Source organism: Thermobia domestica, chromosome 8, assembly GCF_964235325.1.
Source record: "Thermobia domestica chromosome 8, izTheDome1.hap1.1, whole genome shotgun sequence".
Classification (NCBI taxonomy): domain Eukaryota; kingdom Metazoa; phylum Arthropoda; class Insecta; order Zygentoma; family Lepismatidae; genus Thermobia; species Thermobia domestica.
This window is the reverse complement of record NC_137461.1, coordinates 10,556,811-10,579,482: the sequence shown is the minus strand read 5'-3', so window position 1 is coordinate 10,579,482 and position 22,672 is coordinate 10,556,811. Positions and strand designations below refer to the sequence as shown.

At 34.6% G+C, this 22,672-nt stretch overlaps 1 protein-coding gene across 1 annotated transcript in view; it reads right to left on the bottom strand.

Moving 5' to 3' along the window:
- The window catches only part of LOC145691574 (uncharacterized), a 128,920-nt gene extending 117,491 nt beyond the window's left edge, over window positions 1–11,429 (bottom strand). Inside the window, exons 1-2 of the mRNA XM_081766984.1 lie at window positions 11,296–11,429; window positions 2,494–2,568 (exon numbers count right to left, since the gene is read on the bottom strand). Coding sequence (XP_081623110.1) covers window positions 2,494–2,563 — 70 coding nt within the window. The 5' untranslated portion in view covers window positions 2,564–2,568; window positions 11,296–11,429. The remainder of the gene's footprint in view (window positions 1–2,493; window positions 2,569–11,295) is intronic.
- Window positions 11,430–22,672: the final 11,243 nt, after the last annotated feature.

Genomic DNA, 22,672 nt, shown 5'->3' with positions numbered 1-22,672 from the left:
AGACGAGATATGATGTTTTCACGCTATTATAGTGTGCGGTGTTAAGGCTTGTGAGTCGTAAGAGTTTATCGTTTATTGAGAAAGAACACCAAAAAATGGCCTTCTGAGCATATCAGAAGAACCTAATAGTTGTCCGTGAGAATTTTTAATTAGATTTTATTGTTTGCAATGAACAAAGTTTTGCGCAGTATACTTCATATTTTGCCAAGTAACGAATAACATAACTTATTCTGCTGTAATCGGTCACGGAAACAGTAATTGTAACCTATGAACCGTTTGACAACAGTTACGTGAGTATCAGCTCTGCCACCTGTTGTTCTTATGTCCTAGCAGGTAGAAAAACAGATCAGAACAACAGGTGGCAGAACAGTTCTCAACGGACGTTACCGAGTTATCATCATTCAGCGGTGATTCGCCGAAAAGTCTCTAACACCACCGGACGAAAAAAACGACCAGTAGCATCTAACGTTACGACGACGGCAGCCGCTTCCGCTTGGAACCGAAAGCACACCGATGCCGGCAGTCATTTTTCCTTCATTTCGGTGGCTATCCGGCAAGGGATAATGATGTCATTTTATCTTGTTGCACAGACAATTCGTTACAGTTAAGTATTATTGATGTTACTTACGGAAATTGATATTAGGTGTCAATGCAAAGGTGTTAAGAGGTAGAAAACCATCAGAAGTTTGACAATTGCCACTTTTGTCTCGAACGTGTCCTTCTTTACAAAATCATCCACTTACACAAGGTAACAGACATGAATCATTAATATTTCTGCAGTCGCGCTTGCATGGTGGACCACATATATTATAATATTCATTAGAATCACATTCATGAAGTCAAGAGTAGTCTGACTTCTTGGTCATCGACTTTGCCACTGGAGTTCGTGCATGTCTGCTATCACTATTTCAATAGCTGATTTGAGAAACGTCATAAATCAGAAATATGCCGGAAATGAGTTTACATGATGCATCGATCCTTGGAGCTCAGCTACACCATTGGATTGTCATTTGCAAGAAGTCATGCTAATAGTCAGGACAATATGGACCCGCAACAAGTGTCCCTGAGTTAAGAAACGTCACAAGTCATTAACTTACGGCATTATTGACATTATTGGCTTCTGATGTTTCTCAAATCAGGGAATCATTTGTACAAACTTTCGTTATCACGCATAATATACATAATATATGCTGTTGTTTAAAAAAATCATAATATCAAGAAAAACACGTGTGAGAGAAATAAAATTCATACCACAGACTCCTTAGAAATAACTATACAGAAATGAAATTTCAGAACTACGCACTACCACTTATCTCTATAAATAAGTAAGGAAGGAGGGGTAATATATTGTGATTCGAAACCCCATCTTCGTGGCGAATGAACTCATTTCTCGCTACCTAGGTAGGCGAATTAGTCGCTGGTAGTAAACAAGCGACCATTACAGGGTTGCCTGTCAACAGTTATGTTGTGTCTGTGATGCTCTTCGTGTTTTCATGCATTTGTATTATATTTTGAGTTATTTTTTCTTTGACCACCCCCACCAGAATTTAAAAATACTAAATTTTGAGCATGTATGATACGATAATTCGGTAAGGGTGGGTGTAGGGGTTCGAAACCTTTTCGGAGAGTTTTTATGTCAAAACTTACATTTTGGGTCAATAACCACCCAATTTTATCAAGGGACGATTTCACTATATTACTAGAAAAAGACTCTTTAAGAATTTTCTAAAATAACATAGAATCCCTTGTTCTAATCCACTAACAAGAAAATAGATTCAATAGAATTCTATCCGCAATCTAATGTTTTTTCGTTCAATCTATTGTCGAAGTTTTGGGGTTTTAACTTTGGCTAATTTGAAATCAGTTTTGTATAGCTTTGTTGTATATAAATGGTTCATTTACCAGAATGTTAGTTTCTTTTTATTTTTTGATTGTGCCATTTGTCTGCCGGTTCATTAATAATAGTTACTTCGGCAAATGTTATGGTAGAATTAAATTGCTATAGTATATTGAAGTGATTTAGGTAGTAGAAACCACGGAACCAATTATAAATGAAGTATTGGAATTTTCTACATCTTTTTCTCAGCAAAAATCAACCAATTCTCAATATTACATATTTGAATGACTAAATATTTTGTTAGTGACAAAATTGTCATGCATTATGGCAAGAGTCTACGTAGAAGTTTTTTCTCTCCTCTTTAACAACAAAATCATAAATGTGAAGTTCGTAGCTTTTGTCACAAACTAAAATACGGTCTACTCGAATTAATTTTAATAATTGAATCACCGCAAGTAGTTGTTACTTCTGGTGGTGAAATCACTGCACTTTCACTATGATGCTGAAGCATCCTAAACGAATATATTATTTATGTACATGAACTTAAAATTTCCCAAATTCCTTCAACGTATCATATATACTACTCTCTCCATCTTGCGTTACATGTTGAGGAATAAATAAATAAATGGTTCGCTCAAACAAAATGACATACATACCTTCCGTTGCCAAGCCAGGCATTTGCAGACATAGCAACAATAGTCCAATACTACACAGCAGATTCTTCATGACTGCTATAAGGAGAAAAATAATTTTAAAACAGTACACAATAGAGTCCAAGAATAATAGATTAAAATGTGTGACCTCTGATTGGATAGGGTAGACTGTTGTACCTTGAGCATAGTGTACCTTGAAACATTCCCTTTTTCTCCCAAGTGCTTCAGCTTAGCAACCCTGCGTTCAGCAGCGTGCAAGATCGTTGTTTGCAAAGTCGCCAATTTGAATAACAGTGTGTCTGAGTGAGGTGGACTTGTGTTATACGTGAAAATGCAGTCACTCCTGAACATTATTTTTGCGTTGCAAGAAAAGGGTGGAAAAGTTTGTGTGTTCATGACAACTGAATTTGGATTAACTCACAATCGAAACTGTGTTATTTATTAATTATAAACCCATCTTGTTTTTAATTGCAATTTGTGGTAGAGTAGGAGGATGATTATTTTTAGTGACGTAGCACACCTTGTGTACCTTGGAACATGCATTAGGCTTGTACGTTTCATCAATGATTTCCATTTTCTTGATTTACAGTCACCCTACACCATACCTAGGAGCAAACGTAGACAAGAAAGGAATAAAAGCGACCCTACATCGATGAAGGAGGCGTTGGATGCAAATCACACAATAGACCAAAGCAAGAGAATGTCATATAGAGTAGCTACGAATATGTCGAAACTGTATAATACAAGCTTGGCTAATTTGTCAAAAGAACTAAAGAAATATAAAATCTGCGCCACGAAATAAGTATTCCGTGAGTCTGAGGAAGCTGCTTTCGTGAACTGTATACGAAATATATTCAGAATGCAATACTATTTAACGAAGCAAAACGTAAGAAAATTAGCATTTAAGTATGCAGTAGCAAGATGAATGGCAAATATGCCAATGTGACATTGTTTTAAAGAAAAGTCAAATCAAACAACTAGCTACCCTTCATTTATTGGTAATGTATCTTGCCATTGGTTATCGGTTAGTAGACTTATATTTTACTCATTATAGATATATTAGCTTTAATCTCTATGTTTCTTTCTTTCATTTCTTTTTGTTTGAACATTAATATCTACTTGGTAGATTGATAACGTAATACACAATTGCACAAACTAGGCCTGTTTTATTTTAAAGTACCCCAAGAATTTACTCTGTTCCAAGGTACACGATATCTGTTCCGAGGTACAAGAGCACGTTGTATCTTGGAACACTCTCAGTATATGCGTAAATTAATTAATAATTATCCTTATAAATGTTCCAATATGCAATGCATAATGCAATATGGGTATTAAAGATGAAGAACCCACCTTTCAATTCCAAATAAACCCTTTTCTCTCCAACATATTTAATTACCACTATTCCGATATTTTCCAAAAAGGGTTCTAGGTACAATAGTCTACCCTACCCGGTGTAACAACTTACGGACTGATGTTTTGGATAGTATATAAAATATGAGAAAATTATTTTAAATACTACTAGGTTCCTTTTAGCAAGTTTCTTTCTATTCTCGAAATGTAGTTCTTACTCCAAAACGAATGACCGCATTGATTATGGCTTTTTAGACCTAAAAATTTCTCTCGCAATCTTCGCAATCAGGAAAAATTGCGGAAATATGTTTTTCTTCATTTAAGTATAGTAAGACATGTTAAAATAGGATAGGAGAAAATAATGTTCATTGAAATATGTAATGATACAGTATTATTTCGAAAATTTGTATACGTGTAAACACATGTTACTCTTACTGTTTAAATGACCACACACATTTCTAATGAAAGGAAAGCCAAGAAACATACAGTAGTTGACGTTTCCGTAGAAGAAATAAGATAAAGGCTAAATAGCAGCACTTGCAACGTAAATAACATTGTCTTGGAAATTTCGGTATTGTTTTAGATAAGTCCGCCATGGTTTCATGCTAGTGCAGTGATAAAGCGCGTGACTTCTCATCGTAAGGCCATGAGTTCCAGCTTATCCAGTTTGGACACAATATGAGGCCTATTCCGGAAGAAGGGCACATAGACCGTTTTCGTGAATGGAGAAAAAGAGCCTTAAAAATTTTATTAGAATATATAACAATAACATAAGCTTGCAAAAACCTGTCACAGGTTTTCTTAATATAAATGATCTGTTTGCCTAATAAATAGCTTGTATTAAATGAAAAATATATACTATTTTATATATTTATAAACGTATTTGTATAAATGTTATGTGCCCTTTTTCCGAAAATCCTTGTTGGTTGAAGAAACAGCACACTATTAATGCATCACAATAATGTCTTTATTCTAAATAAAGCAAATATAAGCTATTACGCATGGCAATAGATGTATTATGATTTAGTTCTGTTCATACTTATTCAATATATATTCAATCCAGTTGTTGTCTTCAGCTGACAAGTACTTCATTATAGACCGAACATCTTTCTATTTCTGTTCGCTCACTCCAACAAAAGCTGCAGACTTAGGGTGAATATCACTCAATTCTTTGATATTAGTTTTTGAAAGATAGGAAGATGTTGGCATATTGGCATGTACGTAATAAAACACAGCAGAACGCCTGATACAGTGTAATTTATCATTACATATTTCATAATGGTGTAGTTTGAAGTTTTTGATGATGGGTTGGAACGAAAGGAAGGATCAAGAGCTGAGTTCCAATCCTTCATCAAATCTTTATCCATTGTCAGTTCAAAAGGAGATGGATTCAGTCGACAGGTAACGATGGCTTCTAACTATGGCTTAGCAGATCCGATTCGCTCAAAGTGTTTTATTTTGTTTAGAACAAACTCGAAGTTGTGGTCGCACTGGCTAAATGAGTGTCCATGCACAGGATATATAAATATTATTTCCTTTTTATGAACTTTAGCCAACCAAGAACAACATTTTGTTATTGTAGTGTTTCTGTTTTGTCCACCTGTAGCATCTGACAATAATACTACTGTTCTTAGTTCTGAAACTTACTTAGGTTCTTTTATAAACGGTCAAATAAAACACAAGCTACCGCTGCTAGGGTCTGAACTCAGTTGTGCAACAAAACAGTAGTACAAAGTCTTACAAAAACAATATCGCCAGTCTGCCAAAAATAAAGATATCGAGATGAAATTTTCACACCACCTATAGTATAACATGGCGGTTCGTTTTCAATTGTTTCCGGAAAAAGGGCACATAGGCCTATATGCCCTTCTTCCGGAATGGGCCTCAATGCAATGCTTTATTCTCAATGCATGAATAATTAAATTAAATAATATATTAAAATACGTCAATTTTAGGAAATAAGTAATTATTGTGTCTAGAATATATTTGAGACGTTGTATGTGTTAACAGAACGTCAGTTTATTATATGTGAAGGTTAAATAGAAATTAAGTAAAACGTGCAATGGCATTAAATATGTTGTATAGAGCATTTGTCTGCATCTATTTGCCATATGAAGCTTACTTCTCAACATTCTCATTACAGCGTTAATTTATGTTTTTGAAATATTGTCAGAGGCGTACAGAGAACTTCTGAGGCTCGTGGAAGTCAGCACGCCGTCGTGGCAGTCAGCACCTTCATATTTGCAATCAGCCACAGTCGTGCCAGTCAGCACTAATAATTGGCTGTGGCAGTCAGCACCCGTGGCAATCAGCACCTATCCCAATAGCCAATAGGCATAAATAATTAAGTTAAGGAACGATAAAGATTTGAGGAAAGCTAACCTAGATAATGGCAAAAGTGTTAGATAATTTCAAATAACTTCAAATATGTCTAAGTAAACTAAACGAAATTAGAGATTGCGATCTAAAATCATTATTATGAATTCTCCAGATAATGCAGTGCTACCAAATCGGTATGCACATTTTTATTTTCAAATGGCACTACTACATCGTGTTATTACCTATATAAAATTACTCCATATTGATAAACAAAATTATTTGTCTAATATGTGGCAGGACTGAGCAAACTTTAAACGATATTAGACGATATTGATTGTTATACATTTGATCCATTAATTCCAAAATACATTACAAAAAATAATCTCTGTCAGAAGAACTTTAAATGAGATACAAAAATTTGTGCCTTAGCAGCATTGTAAGAATATAAATTCATCTTTCAATAATTTTATTTAAAAAATTTCTTAGAGAACAGTTTCTGAGCTGTTACAACACATTAAAATATTTTTACCATAGAACGCATAGAATATACCATAAAATATCACACTGTACTAAACAAAATAATAATCAAAGTATCAGGCTAAGAAGAGGGGTAAAAATCAATAAAATGTATTCTGCTTATGAGTTCTTGACATGGAGTTTTAATTAGCATACAAATTTCCACACGGTGGATATTCTATGCGTTCTATGGTAGAAATATTTTAGTGTGTTGTAACAGCTCAGAAACTGTTCTGTAAGAATTTTTTAAATAAGATTCTATCATATAGTCATACTATGGATTGGATTTTGAAAGTCACTAGACAGTTTAGATATTGTACGAATTCGATTCTGTTTTTATTAATACCATTCGGAAGACCAAGGAATAATACAGGTATTGTCCTCGCAGATGAAAGGACAATATTAACACGGGTCTCTCAGAAATAGGAATACAAAGTAGAAACTGGATTCAGTAGGCTAAGAACAGAAGTCAGTGGAGAGCCTTTGTGAACACGGAATTGAACCTCTAGGTTTCATATGCCATAGAGTTAGTTAGTTCTTTAGTTAGCATTAAGTAATAAATTTCATAGAAAGACGAAGGAATAAAGAGATAATGAACGAAAGTTCTTGTGAATATCACCTTATTCTATTTTCATTAAGAATTCCTTATTCCTTAAATAATTTCTTTTATTGTTCATTCCCCGTTTGGCGCGTAATGATATAATACTATTCTAATATTAGCTCAAGAACCGGTTCCTCGAAGCAAAAAATAGGTGTATGGGATATATTTGAAATCTCTTCCCCCGTAGAATACACATTTCGGTGAAAGTGTAATGACAGTAATCCATAGGATACCCTACCTTTGGCATAAATTTTCAAACACCCTACTCCGAAAAATACAAACTTTGAACGACGTGACATGATAGAAACTCACCTTGAGGTAAATAATATGTTCCAGAAATTATTTCTCAGGGATTAACAGTTTTTTCCAACCTCGAGAACTACGGATTCGATATTATTCTAGGCCATTGTAAATATTTTATTTTTCACCTTTTTTCACATACCGTGCCAATGCGGATTGAGGGTGGGCTTAAACTTCCTGAGTTGTGTTGGTATTCATCTTGGCGATTCCAAAAGCTATGGGTTCTACCTAATATATGTTCTTTTTAATTATTTTTACATGTTACCCCGTTTCGACCCAATTCAAAGGATGCTAGTGGTGGGTTTTACCAGCATTGCGTCTGCATGTGATTTGTCAGTATTCATACCAGTGACCACGTAAACTATTTATTGGACAATAATATGTGTTTTCTTTATTATTTTTAAGTTACTCTATCAACCTTCACTCCTAATAGAGCTTGATGTATACACACAACACTCATTTTTCTTACATTGCAAATCATAAGTTTACAAAGTTTTCTCGAAATCATTTCATGCACTTCAGTTACGATAATACATACACACACACATACACACGTAAATGTTTATATATACAGATTATATATGAGCACCGCCTTTGAGATTCCTCTGAGATAACAAAGAACTCAGTAAAATATGTAACAAGGTGCAACGCCTTTGGCATTGCCACTGACACAGAATAAGGAATTGTTTAGAATAAATTATGACAAAGAAACGCGTTTGGTTGCCCCTCGCACAACGTAAAATACTGAGTAGGACAAATATGGACAGTCAATGCCCTCGGCTTTTTCACTGAAAATTCTTAATCCAGCTGACATGTCCGTTCTTTCACATCCTTGGATTTAAATGCCATCCGGATTAGCACCCAACAGCTAAGTGACCCGGAAAAGACAGTAATCGACGATGGACCCTGATGAATTGGACAGTAAACTTGGTCATGTTAGACGTTTTGTTTTCAACAGTTCTCCCCTCCATAATAGTGGGAAGTAAGTTTGGATTTCAATGTTATCTGCAGTGTTGCTATTCATCTAAACGGCCGAAAATTTATAGATTTGACACTAATATTGGTCTTTTTCACCCCCTTCTCACTCCCTAGGAGTATTGACGGAGATTGAATGAAATCTTAAATGGCATCAGAAGTATGACTATTCTTCTGAGAAACCCTGAAATCTAAGAATTAAACACTAATATCAATCTTATTTTACAATTTTACCTCATTTCTCCAACTCACACCCCTAAGGACGTTAGGGGCTCTTACCAACACTAGGAGTTGAAGATGAACATGAATGGCACCAAAACTATCACCAATCAACTTAGTGGCCTGAAACCTGTATATTCCACATTGATATTGGTTGTCTTCGATCATTTGATATGTCTCTACCACTCCCCTGAGTGCTATAAGAGATTCCGCATTAGAGGTTTAAACTCGAACTTAAACGACATCGAAACTGCCAGCAATTAACTTAGCGACGCTGACATTTATTGATTCTACACAAATATCGGTCATTTTCAATTATTTTTACATATCACCATTTTTCACCTAGATGTTATAATGTTAGGGTAAAGATTTGTCTTAAATGGCATTCAGAGTGACAGTACTTATCTAAGCGACCCCAAAAATCTATGAATTTGACACTAATATCTGTCGTTTTAGATATTTTTTAAATGCCATCATTTAAACTGCCCCCTCTTCCGGAGGAAGTACCAATGGGAGCAGAAATTGGACATCAAAAGCAATGAAAGTGTCCCGATTCATCCCAGCGACTCCAAAAGCAATGATTTCAACACTAATGTCGGTCACCCTCCATGATTTTTATATGTCAACCCCTTTCACTCACCCCCAGGCGTACCATAGGGTATTACCTCCTACAGTACTCTTTTTCGACTATAATGATTGCTCTAATTCTTCAGAGTTATACTGAAACATACCCACATACATAACATTTTTATATATACTTGTACATATGAAGATTATGACTTATTTACAAATATATATAGTTATATTTGACCTACATAAGATATATTCAATCGTTGTGAGTAACAAGTGGACAAATAAGATGTATTTTATTTTCTTCGCTATATTGCAAAACTCACTTTGTTAAATTTTTAATACATATTTTTCTTTTTAAAATAAAGATTTCAGTTTCCCTTTGTTACAGACCTTGTCACTGTTTATTCAGAAAGCTTGTAACTTTACTGTGAAAACTATTCCTACAGCTACTAGTATTTCTGGATATCTTGCAAATTATTAACAAGTACATTACGGCCTGGATTTAATTCACAAATTTAGTGGGTTATGCATGATACATTGCACAATGCTAGCACAAATTGTTGTTTCTCTCTTACTAACTAACTAACTCTATATCTTATGGAAGCTGGAGGTTCAATGCCGCGTTCACAAAAGCTCTCCACTGACTTCTATCCTTAGCCATCTGGATCCAGATTTTATATTGTATTCCTATTTCTGCTAGCTCCATCTTACTATTGTCCTCCCATCTGCACCTAGGTCTTCTTAATGATCTTTTTTCGATTGGTCTTCCAGTTGAGAGTTTGAAAGCGTTTCTACTTTCTTCCATTCTAACTACTTGACCTGCCCACCTGAGCCTCCTACACACAGAGCCCGAAATGACTCAAAATGACACAAAAATGCATGTCTTCAAATTTGGGCATACTTTAATGTGTACAAATGAATTGCCTTCTAATGGTGGACATAAGGAAATATGTCGATTTTTTGACATTACAGATATGTCCGCCATGAACATAAAAAATGTGAGCTACTATAGCATGTCAAAATGATGTACTGCCTTGTCTTCATTAGTTTTGAAGGATAGTGATGTTTTGAAGGATAGTGATGATGTTTTGATCATTGGGGCAATGTTTGAGATGATATACTTCTACCTCAAAAATTAATACACATGCGCTGAAACGTGAGGCGGTTGTCGTTTGTCTCTTGTTATCAGTAGTACCAATGTAGCACTTTACCACTTCATCTAGAAATATTTAAGGATAATTTTATCAAAAACAATTGGTTCATTTATCGTTGTTGAAATAAAAATTTAGCACTTTTTAAATGTTGTCTAGTGACTAAACTAGCATTATTTCCACTAAAATTAATATTTCAAGAGTCTTCTTGCAGTGTGTTTAGTGACAGTATTATTCACGTTGTTGGCAGTGTGTTTAGTATCATTAGGACATGTGTGTGTATCCTATTACGGACAAGTTTAACATATATTTTTATGCCTTATCAACATACTTCGGGCTCTTGTATGTAGAGTTGATGACCCTAACAGTGTTTGGCAAACCGTATATATTATGTATTTCCTTGTTATGAAGTTCCTGAATTACCCACTCCCGTTCCTCTTGGGACCGAATATTCGTCTGAGGATCTTGTACTCAAATATTTTCAGTCTATGTCTTCCCACAGAATAAGCGACCATGTTTCCCAACCATACCGAACAACAAACATAATTCCAAATATATATAATCTGCTTTCATACAAAGTTCCTTAGAAGAAGTGACACATCCTGTTTCAAATTTTCCATATCTTCTGCTTCGTATGTTCAACTCTTACTACTGAATATAAATTTTATTTGCATTCTGCAAGGTGAAATATTCAAATTATATTGAGTAAAAAATGTAAAAATCGAGTAAAATTTCAACACTTTAGAACTCTTTTTTCCAAAAAAAAAATAATAAAAAAAGATTAAATATAAATGTCCTTACCTCAATCATATAAGACTTCTGAATAATATGTTACTAGAAATAATTTACAATGCTATTATTCTTACACACTCCCTTCCATATTACTTCTAATTGGTTTTAAGTAGCATATTATATACGTCATAGATTTTACAAACATTTTCTTTCTTGCGACGATTTATAACTCTACCAAACGTAGAACAATATAAGACTTTAGTCACGCTAGGCTGAGTAAAGGCAACATTTTATTTCTTAATTTTAAGAATTTAGAAAACTTTTTGTTAAAGTGTTAAGTTATAATCTAGAATTGCTTTGTTATTTCAAAAAGAAACATGGATATTAGGTGTTTCTTCAAATTTCTTATTGGAATCATTTCCTCTTCACGCTTTTTCTACCTTAGGACGTATGATTATTTGAAAGCAATAAACTTAACATTAGTTCTAATTAACGGATCTCAAAGATATAACCTGTTCTTACGGGAGAAAAGTAGATGCGTAACCAACACTTGCTGAATAAGTTTTTTTTTCAGCAACATGGTTTTGGCCACTGATTTCAAAATATTTTGCGCATGATCCATCTATGTTTTCCCTTTATGATCTAAGGTTAAGACACACTTCCTTACGTGACATTACTACATAATAGGCAAGAGAATAAAATAAACTATAGATTTCGATTCAAAATTAAGTTTTATGTTATGGTTACTTATATATTTTTATATCATTTCAGTCATTAAAGTTACTTAATATTCGTATCTAAAACTGAGTAACAAAAAAACATAAGTTCTGTCTTGTATCGATACACTAATCGCAATTGCTATCTGGCGTGAGCAAGTGATCTGAAGCATCATGCTTAGCGATTGCAAGAACTGTTTTCCTAAGTTCGAATCCCGCAGATAGCATAGGTATAGTATATGTTGAACTTTCAGCATTGAGTTCACATCATCATTCATTTTGTATTGATTTTTTAATCTAAAGGAAAGAATTGTCAGGTGACGTGGTCTCGTCATGCCTGAGAAATTGTCAGCAACTGATTTCTCTAACCAGGGATGACACCAAAGTTGAACCTTGAATCTGGCGATAACTTACATATTTTATGAAAGAGTTTGTCGAGTAAATTTCAAAACAAGTTTCAATTCCATGGTAGGAAGTAACTCCATTCCATCAGGGTAGGAAATAAATAAAAAAAACTTTATCTATATGTACTATATATCAAAGTGATTTGCATGGGAAGTAGATTAAGAATATAACTGCACTACTCAATTATATCCTATAGTAATAAATACAATCAAAAAACACGATCATTTCTCTACGGATATCCTCAATTAGTATAGAGGATGTTAGGATATTATATCCTCTATTAGGATATTGGATATTTATAGATTAATGTTGACAAACGTATATTCATAATATCTAGTAAGTAATTTGGTATTACAACTAATGTGACGCATTGTTATGACTAAATGTGACACATTCGGTGTGCATATTTCAATTTTTATATTTCCCATAATTTCATGTATATAATGTGGTCAGGTCAGTGTGTTCATTATATATTCGTCAATTGCTCATTTAGACGAGTAGTTTGATAGGTCGCACGGAAAAAATGTTCAATAGATTTTGAGTTACTAGTTAGGGAAAACTAGTCGTGGTGTTAATTTGAGTTCATTTACTGGATAAGAACAGCTCTTTCTTTGTAGTTATATAAACCCGATTAATTACTCTTCAGGATTTAAGCCCTCTAGTCACGACAAGGCAATGAGAGGGGAAAATCTCCGGCTGGATGTTGATTTCAGAGCTTGGTTTTATTTTTCGGCTATGTGTGAGATCCACGTAACTCACACGTCACGGCCCTGGCAAGATGGTGCTGCTAGGACTTGGCTTTTGTTTTTAAGGTGAGAAGGTCACGTAACTATCGTTGTCTCACAACTACTCTACGGGATGATAGTGAGGATCACAAATATAGGATATTTATAGTATAATTATCAATTTTGTGTTTATTATCTTCATATAGGAAATAATTGGGTAGTGCAAATTACATTCTTAATCTACCTCGTAAGATGAACATTGCTGCTGCTGTAATAAAAGAAACAGAAACTGCATTTCAAAACAGTAGCAAACGTCTTGGTGAGGCGGGGAGGTCTTTGTAACGTTTCTTGTTTATTATTGTGTGCTATTTCTATTTGTGTGAAACATACATCATTGTTAGATGGCTCTACAGTTCTATGGCTACGACATAGTACTACGTCTGCCACACAAGAGTACACATTTCTAGAAAGCTGTGTCAGTTAAAGAGTTAAATTAGATGGGAAACCCCACCCCATCTAAAATGGTCGAAATCTTATTTTGCGTAAATCAGTGACCGATAAACTGTTAGACAAAACCAGATTGGATCCATAAAGCATAAAACTCAAAAATACAATACTAGTCGTGGTGAGTCACTCTTCCTAGAATTAACTAAAATAACTATAAGATTTGAAATTTATAATATAGCTGCGTCCACTGGCTCTAGAAACTCAGCGCTGATAAATCAAACTTACAGTACAGTTCATAAAATCCGTTATTCTAAAGGCACCCTTCATTCCTTCATAGAAGGTTTTCCCTTATTTGCGGTAGTTAAATGGAATTAAATCAATTAAGTAAGACGTTGATATAATGTCTTCAAAGTAATCCTTATACTCAAGTTTTTGTTTTCATGACCAGTAACAAATTTCAAATAGTAGATCTCTCTTCCACACATACACCTCCCAAAAAAATTCCAAATATCGTGGAAGCGAATTAGAACGAAAGGACTTTGTTATTAAAAATTAGAGAATATCAAAACTATGTACAATTATCAACTTGCTTAGTACGATTATCAGTGACAGGCAAAATAGTCAAGTAAAATATATTCAATAACATATTCCGGAATATATTATCCATTTATATTCGCCTTTACTGCACCCCAATAGTTACCTAAACATCCACAGTATACTGTATGTCACACCCAATACCATCAATTACTCAATGCGTTGTACAAGTAACATTAATTGCTGTAAGCCTCAGTCACACGAGCAATAAAATCACCAAAAATAATCAATTGTTTTTAACAGAACTTGTTCCAACACATAACAACTCGTATATTACAACATGTGTAACAAACAATTAAAATTTTCGGTCAACAGTTATATATATGTCCTGTTTCACGGCATAAAGGAGATTCTTTATTTCAAATTCCCATTTTCTGACCAAACAGGTAACACACATACAAACCCAAATATTGCCTTCAGCCCTACTCTAAGCAGTAGTTCCTGTCTCTCATAGCCTCGGTGCTGCAAAAGTATGTTACGCTGTATCAATCAACCACTTCAAACTGTGTGTCTCTATACTAAATTGCTGAGAGTTAACTAACTAACTCTATGGCCAATGGAACCCGGAGGTTTAACGCCACGTTCACAAAAACTCTACAATGACTTCTGTCCTTAGCTAACTACTTCCAGTTTCTTCTTTGTATTCCTATCTCTGCGAGATCCATCTTAACATTGTCCTCCCATGTGCGCCTAGGTCTTCCTAATGGTCCTTTTCCGATTGGTCTTCCAGTCAAGACTTTGAAAGCGTTTCTACTTTCTTCCATTCTAGCTACATGACCTGCCCACCTAAGCCTCCTAGACTTGACGACCCTAACAATATTAGGTAAACCGTATAAATTATGTAGTTCCTCGTTATGAAGTTTCCGCCATTCCCCATTCCCGTTCCTCTTGGGTCCGAATATTCGTCTCAGGATTTTGTTCTCAAATACTTTTAGTCTATGTTCTTCCCTCAGTGTAAGCGACCATGTTTCGCATCCATATAGAACAGCAGGCATGATTATCGTTTTGTATATTTTTAGCTTCAAATTCCTCGACACAATTCGCGACGACAAGAGATTTTGAACCAAATAGTAACACGAATTCCCTGCTTTTAGTCGACATTTAATTTCTTCCTGAATATGATTTTCCTATGTTAATATTGATCCTAGATTTTGAAACTATCCACTTTATCAAAAGTATTATTTAATATTTTAACGCATCTATAACTTGCTGTATTACGGTCCAGATGCACTTATATGTATTTAGTTTTCTCTGCATTTACTTCTAAACCCATGTCCCTGCAAGCGTTTAATAAGATCTCTGCATTTCTTTCTATTGTTCTCCTATCATCCCCTATTAAATTTACATCATCAGCATATGTCATAACCTGGTGAATACCGTTCAACTCTAGGCCCTGATTGCTATCTTTGATTTTCCTTATAGCGTATTCCAGAAAAAAGTTAAATAATAATGGCGACAACGCATCTCCTTGTTTCAGACCATTTTCGACGCTAAAGCTCGTTGACAAAAATGTTCCTACCCGGACTTTACTTTGGGATTCATTCAAACATATCGTAATTAATCTAATGAGCTTTCTTGGTATTTCAAGTTCTGTAAGAACGTTGTGTAAAGTTTCTCTCCTAACCGAGTCATACGCCTTTCTAAAATCAATAAATAGTTGATGTACTGGGCTACTGTATTCCCACTTTCTTTGAGTATTTGGCGATTGGCAAACATTTGGTCGATAGTTGATCGATTTCGTCTAAATCCGCACTGATAATCTCCAAACATTTCATCTGCGTATAGGGTCGATCTTGCTAATAGATAATTTGAAAGGATTTTATAGGATGTTGACAAAAGAGAAATGCTTCGATAATTATTACAGTCAGTTTTGTCGCATTTATGTAAATTGGAAAAACGATTGATTCTTTCCACTCTTGTGGCAATTCTTCTTTGTTCCAGATAAGGAGGATGAGTTTGTGTATCTTGTTCTACAAATTTTCGCCTCCAGCTAAAATTAACTCAGCCGGAATTTCATCTATACCCGGAGATTTGTGTTTCTTTAATTTCTTTATTGCGATTTCTACTTCTATTCGGTTGGGTTCTGGAATATACGGTTCTGCGGTGTGTATCTCCTTTTCTCCACGCACACTAGTTTTTGGTTGTGTGTTAAGCAAATCATCAAAGAAATCTTTCCATTTATTTAAGATGCTATCCGTATACGTGAGAACTGTACCGTCAGATTTCTTTAATATATAAGCATAAGGTTGATAGCCTTTTTTAAATTCGCTGATCCCCTTATACATGTCCCGGATGTTTTATTTTTACTGAGAGTTAATTTGCTGATAATTAATTTGTAATAATCGAATAATGCCTCATAGCTGCAGTCTTTGAAATGATACTTCGATATTTACGTGAATAACTCAGCAGTTCCCATGCTGTGCATCAAACAACGTACATTTTAAAATTATACATTCTTGCTTAATAATTCAAAGGAATTATCGTCGCATGAGAATCAAAGGGACGTAATTCCAAAAATACGATTTTCGTTTTCTTCATGTTTGGACATAATTTTGAAGGCCCCAGTTGGTGTAAATGGAAAGTAACGCCATCTGTTCTTGTCGATCATCTATTGTAATGTAGCTCAATTATCATCTTATTAAAAATACATCTCTCTAAGAAAATAATGTTTTTATCCTCTTGCCTGTAAACCTACGAAAATGGAGTTAAGTTCCTCTGGTTCTCAGGCGACGATGTATTATATTAGTTGATTTAAATCATTCTCTCACCTCTTCGACAATATTATTTATCTAAAATCGGTGATTCTAAAAAAATCATGTCCCCTAACGTTTATTTTATCAAAAAATTAAATATGAAACTTCTCTTTCGCATTGTCCGACATGTTGAGTTAACTTTCAGCCTAACGTTGGAATTTCCTAAATTTGTTCAAGTGAAAGAGAAATATTCAAATACCTGTTTAATTTCTTCCAGAACTTCGTGTAATTCGTATTCATGATAAACTGGGTGGCCACATCTCTTGTAAACTTTTTATCAGTGCCGTGCCCTGGAAAATCAGTCCCGGCGCGAGATCATACGACGGCGTCCCTTACATATGAGTGAGGTAGACAGACCAGTCGCGAGGTGCCAGCGTGGTCAGCGCGAAGAGTATCCTACTTTTCCTTGATTTTGAGCACTTTTTAATACTTTTTTCCTTTCATTTTATATACATCTTTCCTTCTTTCCTACCGAATTTTACGCCCCCTTCCTTCGGCGCCCGGAGACGTCGTCCCCCTACGGCACGAAAAAAGTTACGTTCTGGCAGAATCTGACACACCCTATTCTTTCATTCGTCATTATTAACTTTGTAATGTGTATTTCTAATTCCACGGCTAAGTTAGTGTTCTTCTGTTTCTTTCTTGTATTAGAAAGTTACCAACAAATACCATCTCGAACGATTAAATGCATATCTGTTGAGAACTTACTAGTATCACGTTGAGTAACATGAACCTGGAAAAGATGTTTCCACAAATGTATTGAAAATATTTCCTTCTTTTTTCTTATTTTCACTTCAAGACATAATTTCTAAAGCCACACAGAAGGGCCGCGGTGGCTCACTAGTAAAGCGTTCACCTCTGGAGCTCGGGGTCCCGGGTTAGATCAAAGCCCCTGCCAAGTGAACTTTCTGGTGGACAAATACCGTATGCGTGGGTTTTCTTGGGGTTCTCCCGTTTCGTCCCACTTTTTTATTCCACCATTTCATTCCTTACTCATCATCATCGTGTCCTAACCGGTATAGTTGTGGGACGTGAAACTCAAAAATTTCACTTCCTTTTAAAGCCACACGGAAAATAACTTTCACTATCTTGCTTCCACATCGTCACTGTGATGTATTTCCTCAAGATAGGATTCGTCCCTAGTTAATCAGTCACGTCGCTACCAATTGATCTTCAATTACAACTCATTCTGTATGTTCATTTATTTCCTCTTCAACTGTCTTCGAAACTCTGAGCGCTTTCCTCGATAGTTAGTCCTTATTTTCTTATTCCGAAGTACATCTTTATCTCAGATATTCACTCTAACATGTATTTGTACAGTGCATTTATAAAATGATTTATTATTATTTAGCAATTACCAGATACAGCTTAGAGGCCATTTTATACTGGATATCTAACAACAATGACAATGGAAAGGATTTGGGAAGGTATTAGCTAGGGCCTATTTAGTAGGTACCATCCCGGCATTTGCATGGTAGGACTGAGAAAAACCCTGAAAACCCCCAAGCATAATGGTCGGCGGCGGAAATCGAACCCACGACCTCCCGAATGCGAAGCCAATGCTCTAAAATGGGATAGGGTCAAAATGCTCTTTTATTCCCGTTTGAAAATGGGCTAGGTGCAAAAGTTAACACCATCGAAAGGGCCTATAGCATCTGTTGTTTCGTTTTTAGTTCTATTTACAAAACAAAAAAAAATATTTTAAAAAGCTAAAAAATGTGTAGATAAATAAGGTTTAGCATTCACGACGTTCAATAATAAATTCTAACTTTTAAACTCTGTTTGGATATCTCAGACCCCAAACAAATCATATTGCAAAACCCCACAGTACTTCATTGTGTTCCAATTTATACAATGATACTTCACGTCAAGCAAGAAAATAGTGTCATCAATTAACCACCTTCAAATTTAGAGAGGAACATGTGACGACTGAAGTATGTAAGACCACACCTGTACTCAATGTGCTCAATGTGTGTGTTCATGAAGTTTTCATGCTTACAAGTATATACATAGATATAGTAGGAGACGTGTTCACCGTGATTAGCCGGTCCATTGTTTTCAAATAAATAAGGTACAATTAACAATATGTCTGCAAGTATATTGTGTATCAATTTTCTGTGTCAGAATGCTGTAATATACAAAATGGGATAGCTATCTTTGAGAGTTTCACAAAAGAAATGTTTAATAATATATTACATATTGTTGTAAAACTTTCTAGCTCCATTCAAATCAATTAAATGTATTTATTTATGTATGAAAATACTTTGTATATAAACTTACGTACATCCCGTACCAAAATGAAAAATCGCATTGATTATGGTTGTTTGGGCTTTAAACTTGTCTACGTCCAACTTCGGGTATCTTGGACAACAGTAAACCAATGATGCCAGACCTTCGCAATCGGAAAAAGTGTCCAAAAATGATTTTATCCTTCTAAATATTTTAAGACATATTGAAATGTTATAAGATTCATTGCAATAGGTAATGATATGGTATTTCGAAGCTACGTTCTCGTGTAATCAAAGATGGTTTTCCACCGACATTTTCATACGTAAAAGTACATTTCTAAAAAAAATGTAAGACAGCGAACATAGTTCTCGCATACATAGTAGAATGGAAAAGACAAAGGAGAAAAACACGTGAGCATTTGCAACGGAAATGAATGTAATTGTCTTGGAAATTAAGATATATTTCTTTAGAAGGAGCTCGGCAGAGATGTTCGGGCATAGAATTGCTAATTGTAAAGTCGAGAGAGAACAAAATGTCGGTCTATAATGGCATATTCCTCAAGGGGCAAATAATTATATAAAATCATTACATTACAATAAATCAGCTATTATACACAGTCATTTCAGTACATTATCCTTAAAATATAAACCTGAGGTGTTGTGTCTGTTGACAGAAATCTATATATTATTGTATATGTTAAATACAAATTAAACAAAACGAGTAATAGAAATGCATATGTGTTTGTTGTATATTTGTCTGGTGCTGCTTGACATGCGGCAGATACTTCTCCATATTCTTATTACAGAATGTGATTTACAATCTTAATTATCTATTGAAGCTTTCCTGACGACGTATTGTGAACAGGTCTTCTCGGTCTAGCAGCCAGGTAAATACTGTTATATCTTGAGACGATATTCGCCTGAAGATGAGGACGATATCAGCCCTCGAAACGTCGCAAGATATAACAGTATTTACCTGGCTGCTAGCCCGAGAAGACCTGTTCACAATCTGAAATATATTTATAATCATTAGATACGAGACATTTTCATCTTACGTTTATTTAATTCACTGCTAAAGTTGAGTATTATTATCTTTACACTTTATGCGTCTAATGATGATCAGAGTTATGCAGAGTAAAATACGCTATTTATTGTATAATTTAAATAAAGCTGCTTCTTATACTCGTTTGAAATTACTAACATTTCTCTTCACAGTTTACGTGAAAGACTGAAATATGAGTAATTGTATTTCGTTCCAACTTGAGGTTTTGTGATATATCTTGTATAAGAACCAGCGGTGGTTGAATAGGTAGCATTACAAAGTCATTAATTGAAGTTCGGAATGTCAGAATGTCGAAATTTGGGAATTTATTAATTTCTCAGTTATAGAAAGTTGAAATCCCATAATCAAATATACGAAATATGATATAAAAACTTGACAGGGTTGTAGGAAAGAAACCGTGTAAATCCACATTTTCAACAATTCAGTAATAGAAATACATTCGAATATTTAAAATGCAATCTGCTTTTTAAGTTTGTAAAAACATTTACCACAACGAGACTCCGACTTTTCGTAATATCCAAAGTTTAATACCACATTTTTAACGAACATGGGTATCATTGTCATCGAACACCGGAAACTCAAAGTCATCCTTCTTCAGCATGGGTTCGTAAGTGTGTTCAAGTTAGCTCACTTGTAGAACTTGATATTCTGAATATTGGATCTTGTTGTCAAACCAACAGAGACTATGTTTCTGAGTAGAATTCGTACAAAATATGATATAAGAAGCGGCTGCTACGAGAAATATTTCCAGGAAAGTTTAGATAGCCCTGAAAAGAGTCTGTTTTGGGAGTTGTGGTAGGGACAGTAATATTGTGTCCAAGACCTTTCTGCATTTATTACAGCTCTATCCTTCTGTACATGGAATATATTAGACCGATTGCAAATTATCTACTTTCCTTACCTCCAGCCATGCCCCGAAAACAAGGATTCATAGGTCATCGCGAGTTCTTGTTGCTTTTGTCATGGTCCAACTGTTCCTCAGAGTACGTTTCACCACTGCCCACATATTTTCCATGGCATCGAGAACTGATCCACGAGGCAGACATTCAGTTAAATTTATCAAAGGCTAACCTACGAACCATACCTGAACCAGACGGAAAGTATGTATTGGTGACTGGTCTTGCTGGAACTGACACCATGAACCTAAAGTACCCATACTAATGGCACCATGAAGCTACTCACAATGTGTAAGTACTGAGCACTGTTCAGACGACTAGAGATTAAACTCCACATGTAAATACACCACCACTACAAGTGTAAGCAACCATATATCCAAGGTCATATCGGGTGCCCTTAGAACGACACACAAAGCGATGTTGTGAATATAGGTTCATTTGAGTAAAAATACGATTTCATAAGTCGCAACACATATTCGCATGTTCAAATGCAAGACGTTAAATTTGGGGCGATGAAACTTTGGGAAGATTGTGCCCATACACTAAAAGAAGTTTGGTTCTGCTCGAGTAGGGCATAAATATTTTCAGTAGTAAATTTATTATAACAAGTTATAGGACAATTGTAAACTTCTGCGTATGAATTCATTTGCTTGTTTTCCTGTTTTCCAAAAATAAATTCAAAACCTGTCCCACCTTTGTCTCAAAACGCATGTTTAGTATCTAAATCAAAATTGCTTTTTAAATAACATTCTCGTTGTTTCGGACATTCGTGAAACCAGATCTTTCGATGTAATTGTATCTTGTGAACATACAAGGTTGGAAAATCCGTATTTTCTTTCTCTCGTATAACTTGAAATACCTAAATTATTTCTTTTTTCAATGTAATTGTTCTTATTTATGGAAATATCTCCGTGCACAAAAGTACCATGACAATGACGAATCTAAGAATTAAGTTGAAATGTAGCTCTAGCAGAAGTGATAGAATTATATAACTCAGAGATACAGAAGCTAGTACCATCTCTTAACAAAGTTTGTACAATTGTAGCAATTACGTCGAAAAATAACGCTTGTATCACTTACTAAGTTGCAGTAGACATTTTGCAAACACACCTGTTTTAAGTAAATAGACTTATTTTCCGGACTTGCTTCGTTATCAGGATACTTCACAAATATAAATCATTAATATAGATATACAATTTGTAGTCGTGTCCAAAAATCTTAAATTTAAATTAATGAATCAATGTACTACCAAAGTAGTGTATTAGAAGTTTTTTACCTACAAATTCGAATGCATTCTATAAATGGACATTTACAAAGCTGTGTCTCACTTCACCCCAAATTAACCGTAAACTTGTATGTTCAACAATGCTGAATTCATTATATATTAATCTTTTTACATTATTTGTATTATAATAAAATATATTTTTAATATTATATATATATATATATATATATATATATATATATATATATAATTTTATATAGAATATAATTTTTATTATTTTTGTAAACCAAATTTTCGCATGACAACATATAAATTAGGCTGATAGTTTGAAAACTAATTTGAGCAAAAATTTTCTATGTTGTGAAGACAGGGAATTTAGGAAATGTAGAAGATA